The 12,911-nt window shown below is 43.1% G+C and overlaps 1 protein-coding gene across 6 annotated transcripts in view; it reads right to left on the bottom strand.

Moving 5' to 3' along the window:
* Positions 1-2,621: 2,621 nt before the first annotated feature.
* Positions 2,622-12,911, bottom strand: part of PROS1 (protein S) — a 45,980-nt gene continuing 35,690 nt past the window's right edge. For all 6 annotated transcript variants that reach the window (XM_053306744.1, XM_053306746.1, XM_053306748.1 and 3 more), the window contains exons 12-15: positions 12,300-12,468; positions 8,795-8,946; positions 7,860-8,076; positions 2,622-3,169 (exon numbers count right to left, since the gene is read on the bottom strand). In XM_053306744.1, the coding sequence (XP_053162719.1) occupies positions 2,982-3,169; positions 7,860-8,076; positions 8,795-8,946; positions 12,300-12,468 (726 nt within the window). In that variant the 3' untranslated portion in view covers positions 2,622-2,981. The remainder of the gene's footprint in view (positions 3,170-7,859; positions 8,077-8,794; positions 8,947-12,299; positions 12,469-12,911) is intronic.

A 12,911-nucleotide genomic window follows, 5' to 3' on the forward strand; every position in this document is an offset into this window, starting at 1 on the left:
CATGAGGGATATGCACAAAACTGGCTGGCGCGGTTCGGTTCGAGTCCGAACTGGACTGGGCCAGATCAGTTCTACACCCTGTCGATCACCACCTCCTTCGGCTCAGGGGGTAGGTGGGTTGCGATCTTTAAAATATTCTTAATGTTTGGTACTCACCTCCGGGGCGGGGGGGCGCTTCTCCAAGGCCAAGGGGATTTCTAGAGTTTTCCCCTCCCCCCACCAGCCTCCAATATGCAGCAAATCACCCTGTTCAGACTGTCTTCGGCCTGTTCCAGGCCTCACCGCTGTCATGGCAGCCATTTTGGAGGCATGACCCTGTGTGGCCGGGTCGTGACCCTGGCCATGCAGAGGCCCATTAGGCATGAGGAACAGCCTTCAAAATGGCCACTGTGATAGGGGTGAGGCATAGAACAGGCCAAAGACCACCCAAACAGGGCAATTTGTTGCATAATGGAGGCATGTGGGGGGAGGGGGAACTCCTGAGGACCACCCCACCACCACAGCCTTGGAGAAGCCCCCCAGAGGGGTGAGAAGAAAAAAACTTAAATACAAAAATAAAAGATCACGAACCCGCCCCAAGGGGGGGGTTCAGTCTGATACCGAATGGGGGGGGGGGTTCGTTTCAATATCAGATCATCAAACTGAATAGGTTTGATGTTAAACCTGTTCGACATCGAATCTGTTCACACATCCCTATTATGCATGCCCTGATGATGCCCAGTACTTGGTTCTTCTGTATTGTACCTTCCACTATGCAGAAATAAATCCCATTAAGATTCACTCAGATTTAGTTGCACATGCTTTTGGAAGAGGGTGCCAGTTGCTTGAGATTTACATTTTAAGACAGTGATCTTGAAAGAGTAGGGGGCTTGCATATATGGACAGACAGACAGACTCACATATACCGTACCATATGTAATCACATTATTTCAATCCTTTATCATACATGGGGCTTCTGTGTTTATGGAATCAAGAATCTGTATCTGAACTTTGGTCCAGATCTATTTTTAAGCTGACAATTTGCAAATTTGCTTTGCTGGCTCTTTGCAGAGAACAGGCAAGTTAGCTTGGCTATGGGTCAGATTAATTTAGATAGGTATATGTTATTTCTGCAAATCAGATACCAGTTTACAGCTCAGTTGTCTAACAAAAAAAGTCACAAGAACATGGAAAGGGCTTTTTCTGTTGAGTGTTGGCCATTAGGCAATGGTCAATTGACTGGTGAAATAATTAGATCCAAATATACTATTATGCAAGTCAGCAATTCATAATTCTTTGACACAATGCAATACTGATAAATATCTAATCATTCTAAAATGATGTTTTTCTAATCAAAGTGGGTGGTATCTTGTAATTAGATGTGGCCTATCAAGTACTCCAAGCCATCCTTTGGGGAAGGAAGGACATTCCCCTAAAATAAGGGATTATAAAAGTTTGGATCACGGATTAGAATTTTTCCTCCATTCTAACTCCCCCCCCCCCAACTTTCTTTTGATTTTTGGTTTTGATAGCTTTTTGGGCTTCAAGCTATAGCTATATATCTGTTGATTTTTCTTTTAATTCTCTGCAGTCAGAACCTTGGCTATAGTAGTTTCTTTAATTTCTTTTTCATTGAATCTTCTATTTTAAGTTTTATCTTTTGTATTGTTGAGACTGCTTTGCAAATACTGATTCAGCAGGAGTGGTGAGATGCCTACTGAATTCCTTAATATGTTTAAACCTCTTAAGATTTGCTCCTTTAACCTATTTCTGATGTAACCCAAATACAATGTTAATTTGGTTTCTCGTGTGTGTGTTTGTGTGTGTGTCTTTCTCAGCAGTGGGCAAACAGCTGCTCAGGACCCAATAAAACCATAGCTAAAATCTGGCTACTGGGGGAAATTAGGAATAAAAAATTCCAACAATCTTACTATACTGGCTCACATTCTGTGTACTGGAACATCAGCATTAGGGACTAGTACTAGGGCTGCTGTACAACATGAAAGCCAGCCCTGATGGTGCTGCGACCTCCGTTGTTTCCAATGAAAGCAGCACTGCTTAACTGCTGGATGTGGTTTTAAGTGGTTGCACTACTGCCCAGAACCATTGGGGCTGCTTTTCATATGCTCAGCTGTGCAGAGTGTTGGCCACTCACTTTGGACATTTTAGGATGGATTTAATCCTGGTGCTAAAGTCAGAGTAAGACACCAATCAACATGATATTCACACAGCTTATTGTGTGGCTGCCAGGATGCCAGTTAAGGGTGATGATTCTCTGAAGCATCCTAAGGACATCCTACGCACAGAGACTTTCAATATGCCCAATAAGTCAATATATCCCTTTCATCATAATTTGTTCTATGTGTATCAGGAGCTGAAACATACAAATACAATCTTTTTTGTTGAACAGCTGATATTAGTAGGTCTGCTATGGGAAAGAGGTTGGAACTTTTTTTAAAAAAAAATTATGAAATATGTTTCATTGGTACTTTGATACTAAACATTTCTGCCATCAGCCTGTGACACTCTTTAAACTCACCGTTAAAATTCCGTGACATGCTATTCACACAGCAGTTCATGTTTCGCCTTTATAAAGCTGTAAAACCTTATTGATAGGATCAGACTGTAATATTTTTAAGATGTTAAATGAAATATCTTGATTCAGTTTATTCAGTGCCATTTTTGCAGCCAAAACACAATAATATATCAAAATCAAACATCAGATTGAGTGAAAACTGATGTTTTCTGTTTTCATATTCCATGGTAAGCAAAATACAAAATATGAACTGTATAAATGTTGACAAGTAGACTATTCAACTACAAATCTTGAAATGTTACAACTGACGCTGACTAATTTATTTAAGGATATTAATCTTGGTATGGTCCCTTTATATCAGAAAAAAATGTATTTGTTCTCAAAATACAGCATTAGAAAGTAGAATCTTCATTCTTTAGTTTCTGAGTCTATCAGTTCTGGCCAATCTGGTTTTCCTTATATGAGATTAATGAACAAGTGGGAGATCACTGACTTCAAAAGCAGCAATTTCTTCCATAAGCAATGGGCATGAATGTGATCTAATGTCATTCTTTTTGGAGATAGCTTCATCCAGATCCACTTGCTGATCACTGATCTTCACCTCCATGCAGCCATTATAAAAAGCGGTTACTGGGGTGGCATCAATTGGAACATCTGCAGAAAACACCAAAGAATAATAAATCTTTATCATTTTTTAAAGTATTATCCATCCCAGAAAATTGCTAATTATATTTTTTAAAAACTTTCACTCTTAATGTCAGTGACATATATGTCTAATAGATTATCTATCACACACCCATCCACCATGGAAAATTTTAAAAACAGGAAAGATAAATAAGAGTCTCTACAGAATTAAAGCCAAACATCACTCACTTTTTTTAACAGTTCATTCTAGTAAGAACTAATCTGCCTACTTTCCTTTCACTATCCCCACAACTGGACTAAATTTGGTCCAAATCGGTTAGGCAGTTCACAAGTTAGCCCAATTTCACCTCAAATGTTCATGCGTCCACTGTCTTGAATCGGGGTGGATGACATCATCACAAACCACGCCATTGAGGTGTCCCTGTGTGTCACTCACTACAACTGTACCAAATTTGGTTCAAATTGGTTAGGCAGTTCACATTAACCCACTTGCGCCTCAAATGTTTACACATCCACCATCTTGATCAGGGTGGATAACATCATCACAAACTATGCCACTGAAGTATCTGTGTCCTACAACTGTACCCAATTTGGTTCATTTTGGAACAGGCATTGCAAAGTTGATGGGGGTGGGTGGGCAGGGGACAGACACACAGATGGAATGTGGGTGATCTCATAAGCTTACTAAAAAGAAGGCTAAAAATCAAATCAAATAATCAATCAATCAATAAAGGCTAAAAATGCAAGGATAATAAAAGAACTTCTGCTCGCACTGAAGAGTGGCTGCAGGGCTGGCCTCACTGGGGGATTCGAAAGATGGAGTGCCACAACCCAAAAAGTTGTCTCACAGTTGCCACCCACCTAACTTCAAAGTGTCGATGTTACCAGAGAAGGACTTCTGATTATTTTAATGCACAGGCAGGCATATATGGAAAAAGGAGACTCTAAGCAGGTACCCAGGTCCTAAGTCATATAAGGCTTTAAAGATAAACACCATCATGAAGTCTTTTTTTCAGAACTGGCAGAATATGTTCCCTAGGATTGATGCCAGTAAGTAGTAGAGCACTGCTTTTTGAATTTTATAGAATTTTGAAGTAACTAGTTTCTGGGAAATCTTCAAAGGCAACCCCATATATAATATACTACACTCAAATCTGAGGTTATCAGGACATGGAGAACTATGGCCAGGCTGCCTCTGGCTAGAAGGGGCTTTAGCTGACCAAAGAGGCCACCTAGCCTCCAGTGACAAAGCTGAATCAGTCACCACCCTGAGACAAGATACTTGATCCTTTAGAGAGGATGCAACCCTTCCAGAACAGGTTCATCATCTCATTAGTCCAACAATTCATCCATGAACAGTGCCATCGTCTTGTCAGAACCACTGACCATCTTGTTAATAGCTAGTCTCGTTGTTAACTAATAGCAGTCCATTATTAAACCTAACCTCTGGTTCAGCAGATGGAAAGGAGAAGTAGAGCTGCTGATTATCCATATACACTCCAACTCTCCAGATGGCCTTACTTGACAGTTTCATGTAGATAAAGAGCATGGGAGACAAGATGGAAGAAAAAGGCATCGCATTCCATGTGGAAGACCTCTGTCAATGTCTTCTGGAATCAGCCTTCCAGGCTGGAGTAGAACAAACACAGCACACTTTCCCCAACCAGGGTAGATTATCCAGAAGGATATCATGATCAGTGGTACTGGAAGTTTTCAAGAGGTCCACAAGAATTAGCAGTTAGTTGCTAATGTAAGTTGCTTTTGTTAATGGGAAATGAATGACATCTGATATCTTCCTCTGTGTGTTCTGATTGAGTTAGCTGGTAAAGGCTACATGAGTGATGTATTCTTTCACTTTTTTGTGTGTGTGTCCTTTGATGGACTTGGGAGTCAACTGAACAATTCATTACTTTTTGTGTCTGTTTTCTGCTAATTATTTTCCTGACTTCTGTTCCTCGATGACTTCACAATACATGGGAAGTCCGTGTGATTTTTATTCTGTTTCCATTACTCTGTCTGTTGCCAGGCCTTATATCAGCATAATCGCTGTCAGATGAGCTGCATTTCTTGCTGTGTCTTTGTTTACCTCAGGGGACCGCTTAGACAGTTTTTTCCCTTCTGAGCACTGTTAAGATTCCAATTTTCACTAGCACTTTCCAAAAAGAACATTATTTTGAACTGTACTGAATAAAGTGGGCTAAAGCTCAAGTACTTGTTATATACCTTCTTCTTCCTGCAGCTTTAGGAAAGGGGGTTGGATCTTGATGTGACATTCAATACAAGACAGAAGAACGTGAATTTGTATTTCTAGTGTACAAAGACAATGCATTCTCAGTAGCTTTCTCATATTCCTGATTAACTGGTAGTTTCAATTCTGTAATGGTGAGCATAAGAACAGCCCTGCTGGATCAGGCCCAAGGCCCATCTAGTCCAGAATCCTGTTTAACACAATGGCCCACCAGATGCTGTTGGAAGCCACAGACAGGAGTTGAGGGCATGCCCTCTCTCCTGCTGTTACTCCCTGGCAACTGGTACGTGTGCAGTAAAATGTTTACATACAAATGCAGAAGTGCCTACTCAGTTTTTTGGGATTCAAATTATGATTACATGAGATACTAATATTTTGTAATATAATTACTGTGACTAGAGTTATATCAAATTCCTCCTCATAGTACCAGCAGTACAATACCTAATTCCCAGATATACATTTGGGACTTTTCCAGAGGTTTTTCTTCGCAAATGATGCGAAGAGTCACAGGGATACCTGTACTTTTGCTTGGGATAGATCTCAAAGAGGAGTTGACAGTTTTCAGCTTTGGCTAGCAAAGCATGAATCTGGTGAGTCACCAGAGGCTTTGACGCTCTCAGTTTATTTTTACTGAGTACCTCTCAGTTTATTCTACTCGGATCCAGACCTGCACACATGTGAAATCTGACGCACTGTCTAATAGCTTATGCAATGCATGGGGGCTGAATTTAAGTGGGTTGATTCAAACCTAATCAAGTGCCACCTGATTTGGCTCAAATCTTAATTTGGACTCACCTTGACAGAACAGGGCAGTGTGACATCCTTTTTCTTAATGTTATGTTGCTTTTTGTCTTCATTTTTGAAAGAAGTCATTGAAAAGGTATTCCCGCCCCTTCCCCTTCCTGCAGTCCTGGGAAAGGCTCAGGGTTTCTTGAAAATCATAGATGCTCTCCACACGAGCACTGTGGAGAGCCTGCAGTGCTTCTGTGGGGATAGTGGGCAGATGAGCACAGAGCCCATTCTGGGTGGCCGAATCGGCTAACCATACGATTACTGGCTCTGTCATGGAGCCAGTAGGGGTGGCAGGGGTTGGGGGCCGTCTGGCCCCCAGAAATCCCAGGATGCCCCGTGTGCATGTGTGGGGTATTCTGGGGGGACCCCCGATGCTGGGAGGCTTGCTGCAGCCTTCTGGTTGGGGTCTACTTGTGAGTCACTGTGGACTCACGCAGCAGCATCTCATGATCTTAAAAACAGAGTTAGTGGAGCACTCAGCTAAACTCATTTTAGGGGAGGGCTATTTTGACAGGCTATCCGCCATTGAACCACCAGGCTCACCCAGACTCCCCCCATCATGAGAATAGCCTCATAGTGTTTTTAGGGACTTCTACAAAGGTCAGAACTCCTGAAAACACTATGAGTCAGAAATACCCTACACCTTTCCCAGGACTGCAGGAGAGGCAAACCAAACCAAACCCCAGCCTCTTCAGGATTTTTTTAAAAAGTAAATCCACAGAAGACATTGCTCCCTTGCCACTGGGAACAACAAAAAGTTAAGAAAAGAGATGTCTCCCTGCCCTGTCTTCGCTGCAATAAGTACAGTAGGGGAAATGTCGATTTGGGTGGCCATTCTGGCTCAGTTATAACCCTCTGCTGAATCAGGCCAAATCAAACCAGAATGGCTAGTAAAAGTGCCAATTCAAATGGTGTGTGTGCGCGCAAAGCACAGAGGCAGCCTCCAATTTGAATCATGGCTGCTCCTGCCTAGAAGGTGGGTTGTGTTCTAAGCTTTCACAAAGAGGCACTGCATAGATAGACACGAGTTCATTCCATTCACAGAAGGAGAGTTGCACTTGCACAAGGGGTCCTTTCCCATGTACAGAGCACCTCCATCTGAAAGGTTAGTATAGAACCCATTTGTTTATTAATATTTATTGTCTCAGCCAAAAGGAGCACAGAGTTTTAGCAATTTGGGTTTTCCTATATTATTTATACACTCTCAGGCTGCACTATTTCCAATGGAGCCCATGAAGTCACAACAAGCAGGACAGGAGTTTGGACTCTTGTCTATATGTTCTGTGCTTCTCACACACGTCCCAGTTAGCCTTTAGAAATAGATTGTGGAAAAACACCAGCTTGTTGACATACTAATGCAGTCTGAGGACTTACCAGCAGAGGACACTCTAGGTACACTATAAAAAGATCAGAGAGAGGGGGGGAAAGAAGAAGAAGAGTGGAGAGGGGAGGAGGAAATAGAGGTTCCCTAGGGTCACATACAAAAATAGACCTTTGGAGAGAAACCTGCTTCTGTTAATGTTAGGCTAATGCATTATTACTACTATAGCAACACTGCACAAAAGTACTTTAAAAGAAAAGGCAAACACAATGTTATTTGCTAGGATGTCTAAATTAGGCTAGTCAATTAAGTAATGAATGAAAGGGAACACGATTTACCAGGAATGCCACCTAAGTAGGTATCAAGAGATCCATTCATTGCTTGGTGAAGGGCAAAGAGCTGTGGCTCTATGTAGGTGATCTCTGAATGTGAATCAGATGCAAGTTCAAGTTGCTGCCTGGTTACTCTGAGTCCCAGTGGTACTCTCCTGGAGGAACATAAACTGCTTGACTCCATGCGGGCAACAATGACATTTTCGATAGAGACAATTACTTCCTTGGGGCCAGAAGGAAAAAACAAATAAAAACCAATCATACATAGTTCCAAGATCTGTTATGTTTAGATATTAAAAAGCTTATTTTTATACTATGGTACAAGACAAACTGTCAGTGTCAACATTTTTAAAGGGCTTCTCACTTGGTCTCTTGACCACCAATAAAAACATGCAGTTTCTGAGGCAGTAAAGATCTCTCACTGGACTGTGTCACTTCAGTGTACGAGGGAGAGCCCTTGCCTTAGAATATCCCCTCATCAAAACTCTTCACCTAGAAAGCTAACATGCCAGGCAGAAATGTCCTTCAGAGACATTCAACATGGGGTGCTGTGGAACAAGTTACCTTCATATGCGTTCTGAAATGAGGCACCTGAGTAAGAAAACCATACATCAGAAGAGGCACCTATGGATGAGTCCAGTGCTGTCAGTGGAAACAACTAATGTGTGCCTTTCATACTAGTAATTCACATACCTAAACATTTTTAACTATCCACAAGTCCTTATGCTTTATATCTCTTGTGGGGTGGGTGGGTGGGGGAGATACTGAATTTCAGCCAGATCAGATTTTCATGCCAGGTGTCTTCCTTACATGGCAGAGATGAGGTCTACTGTAGTAGACGCACCTTTCACAACAAATTATTCCTCATTTACCCAAAGGAGAAGGTGCTAAATATCTGACCAGTTCCTGCCACCCCACATGCAGCAGGAGCAAAAGACTACCTGTGAGTTTGAAGAGTCAGAGTCTACTATAGACAAAGCAAGAGGCACTGTTTCACCAGAAACCAAGGCAAACATCACACCGGTGCCTGCAGATGGACGGATTGTCAAGGTCACATTTATTAACCAATCCTCTGTACCGGTAAGGCTGTTATCTGTTTTGTTTTAAACAAATTAAAAGGCAAGAAAAAACAATGTTAGAAAGCTGTTGTATCTTTACTTTGGCAAAGCAGGTACAAATGGAGATGTCTCCCACCGATGTGTGAGGCAATGGTTGGAGCCAAATATTGTTTCTCCTTCCATGTGTCTCTTTGTTCCACTACTCTTTCAACAGAATATGATTAGTACTTTCTTTTGGAAGATTATCTCTCTTCCTGGAAGCCTTAGCAGCTTTCCAATAAAGGATAACGTTAATATGTGCCAATTACCCTAAGTATTTTGACTTTATTCTTGGCCAAAATACAATGATTGATGTGTTCATGCTAAGCAGGTACTGGCAGATCATAAACAGTGCTTCACTCAACAATCTGGATAAGGTGACATCTTAACAGCAGCTTAGGCCAGCATTCTTCATTGTAAGGCCCAGAGGGGCTAGTTGTGGTCTCCATCAACCCTAAGTGTGACTCCTGGACTAATTGCTTATTGGGTCTGTGTGAACTTCAACCAAAGCTGAATATTTGGCACAGTTCTCCTGGCACCAAGTGGAGGTGACTATTCTCACTGTGCAGTTCTGCGCTTTGCCAGTGCCGGGGTGGGGTGGGGAGCTCCTTTAAGGAAAACCCTCTTGAGCCCCTACACCTTCTTAGAGGGTGTGCCACTGCTTTCCTCCTAGAGCTCTTAAGAGAGGACTCCATATCTCTTAAAGGGCACTCCCAGCACTGATGTGGGGGGGGGGGGGTCAGAACAGAGCAAAATGGCTCTCACACTGAAGGCCTTTTGCCAAAGTGGGCCCCTCCTGAGAAATAATGAAGATCACTGGCTTAGGCCCTATCTTTGAAGGCCTGCCTCTTCTCATACATCTCACTGTGGCTGAAGTACCATCTCTGTGATCAGGAGTGCATAAGGAAGCTTTCTTGGTGCTTATGAAATTCCATTACTTGGTATCTATTGAAGATCAATCCATCTTAATGTTGACTATATTTCAGAGACCATGCAAGATTTTTTTGTTTGAAATTACAGGGATAAGGCGAGGATTGCTTTATCTTTATAATTAATTCTCTTAGCCGGCCAGCGTGGAGATGTGGCAAGGCAATGCATGCCGGCGAGGGAGGCACCTTATCGGCTGAGCTCTGTTTGGCCGGTGGAGGCGCCAGATTGGCTGGGAGTTGGCCCGGCCTGGGATGGGAGGCAGTGGGAAGGACTGGCCCTGGCCTGGAGCCAGAGGAGGTGAGTGGGACATGCGTGCCCAGGATTTGGCGGTGGAACTAACAGGCTGTGAGAGTTCCGAAGTGAGGACTGAGGAGGAGAGGGGGAAGAAAGTGGCCACTGGCCAGCCAGCAGGTGAAGGAGGAAAGAGAGAAAGGCGGCAGTGGGAGAGGAAGGCGGTGGGCGGCGGGAGAGGAAGGAGAGAAAGGCGGCAGTGGACGGGGGAGAGAAAGGCGATGGGCAGCAAGTGGGAGAGAGAAAGGCGGCGGCGCACAGCAGGTGGGGGGAGAGAAGGGCGGGGGGGAGAAAGGCAGCAGCAGGCGGGGGAGAAAGGTGGTGGCAGGCCGTGGGTGGGGGGGAGAGAAAGGTGGCGGCGGGCAGCGGGCTGGCAGGAGGAAGTGAAAACGGCAGCGGTGGGGCCCTTCTTGGCTGCCCGCCACGGCCCTGTGTGGGGAGAGGAACGGGAGGGGAGGAGGGCTGGAGAGCACAGGCCGGAGGAAAGGGGAAGAGAGGAGAGACCGGGGCAGGAGGAAGAGGGAGGGGGAAAACAGCCGGCCCCAAAGCGCCACACAGATGCTCTGTGCGGGTTTGGCTAGTTTATTTTTAATTAACCATGTGTTGGTTTTATCTTGAGATATCTTGAGATATTGTGGCCTTGTTTTATATTAATTATTAGATTCTTTTTTTGTCATCTACTTTTATCTTTAAAAAAGGTGGTATGAAGTTGCTAGAACAACAAATACATTCGTATTTGTAGCGCAGTGGTAGAGCATCAGCTTTGCATGCAGAAGGTCCCAGGTTCAGATCTGACTTCTCCAGATAGGGCTGGGAACGTCTCCTGTCTGAAACCTTGGAGAACTGCTGCTAGTCAGTGTCAACAAGGAAGCTTCCTGTTCCTAGTGGCCACAGGCAAAGACACAGACAGACCCTCATAACAAGTGTGGTAATCCACATGGTAAGTAACTCTACATGTTATGACTTGGAAAGCGATTGCCTGTTTCGCAGAAGCCATTTTAGTGGCATCCTGAGGCAACTGTAAAATGTGCTCTAGTCCTTTATCTTGCCATACAAATCATCACAGCTGTGGTGTGGGGAAAAGTGATAATGCCTCTTACTTTTAGAGTTCTGGCTGCTACTACTACTACTACTATTATTATTAATAATAATAATAATTATTATTATTATTATTATTATTTATTTGATTTGTATACCGCCCTTCCAAAATGGCTCAGGGCGGTTTACAATTAAAACAAACCACTAAAACAGTAAAGAGCTGAAACAAATTAAAAAACAACGTAACAATTAACAATTTAAAAACATTTTAAAACAACAATTAAACAATTACAGTGATTAAAAACCCCGAAATCGGGTTTTGAATTTTAAAATAGACCAAGTATTAAAACCACCAAAATTTAGGAAGCTGAGAAAGCTTGGATGAAAAGATGGGTTTTAAGGTGTTTTTTGGAAATTGCCAGCAGAGATGGGGAGGATTGTATCTCAGCAAGGAGCGCATTCCACGATCTCGGGGCAGCAGCCGAGAAGGCCCATCTCTGTGTAGCCACCAAATGGGTCGGCGGCAACTGGAGACAGACCTCCTCAGATGACCTCAATGGGCGGTGGGGCTCATAATGAAGAAGACGCTCTCTTAGATACCCAGGGCCTAAGCCATTTAGGGCTTTGTAAGTTGTAAATAACACTTTGTATTTTGTCCAGAAACCTATTGGCAGCCAGTGTAACTCCATCAGCAATGGTCTCTCCAAGATGATCCAGAGACCAACATGGCTGCCGCGTTCTGAACCAACTGAAGTTTCCGGACTACGTACAAAGGCAGCCCCACATAGAGTGCATTACAGAAATCAAGTCTGGAGATCACCCACAGATGTACCACAGTTTTGAGGTCATTGATCTCAAGAAACGGGCGCAGCTGGCGTATCAGCCGGAGCTAATAGAAAGCACCCCTGGTGCTACTCCAAGCCTGTTTCCTAACAGATGGTTGGAAAGCATTTCAGTACTTCTGTTAATGGCAAAGAGAAATGCCTGGGCTGAAGTGAAGTAACAATGCCCATTTCCTTTCTTTCCACTCATTAATTTAGTAACTAGCCCAGCATAAGGGTATTCCCAAGAAAGTGGGGTAAACACTTACTGTAGTTAATATGAAACTTTGCATATCCAGTGCCAGGGTAGTAAGATCCCCTTCCAACACTTATCAAACAGTGTTTGCTTTCTTTCTGTTGAATGATGTCTTTTACCCCAGAGTTTCCCTGATTCAACAAGTTCCAGGCACGAATGCATCCATCCAAACGGGGGTTAATCTGCAGAAGAAGTTACAGAAATGTTTGTGACTTTCCTTTTTGCCCCTGATACTCTGTCAACCAATACAGAATAAATTATTTTCCATGACACTTAATTTCTGGACACCAAGCACAGTAACATAGGTTTCGACTTTGAAACAAAATTAACATTGCACACAAACATGTATAACTGAGCCCCAATTGATTTATTTTAAATGAAAAGCAATGTTAAGAAGGAGGCATTTAGAGTAGAAACTGTGGAGAAGAGGTACTTTAAAAACGTACGCGTGTGTGTGTGTGTGTGTGTGTGTGTGTGTGTGTGTGAGAGAGAGAGAGAGAGAGAGAGAGAACACACATCACTGGGGAGGAGATCTGAAGTGAAGAGAAGGAATTAATTACATCTTCAAGCCAGGAGTTCTTGTTTCCTTTACAATGGCATGATAAAATCTAATTCCTCCAGGAGT

This window comes from Hemicordylus capensis, chromosome 3 (genome assembly GCF_027244095.1).
Source record: "Hemicordylus capensis ecotype Gifberg chromosome 3, rHemCap1.1.pri, whole genome shotgun sequence".
Classification (NCBI taxonomy): Eukaryota; Metazoa; Chordata; class Lepidosauria; order Squamata; family Cordylidae; genus Hemicordylus; species Hemicordylus capensis.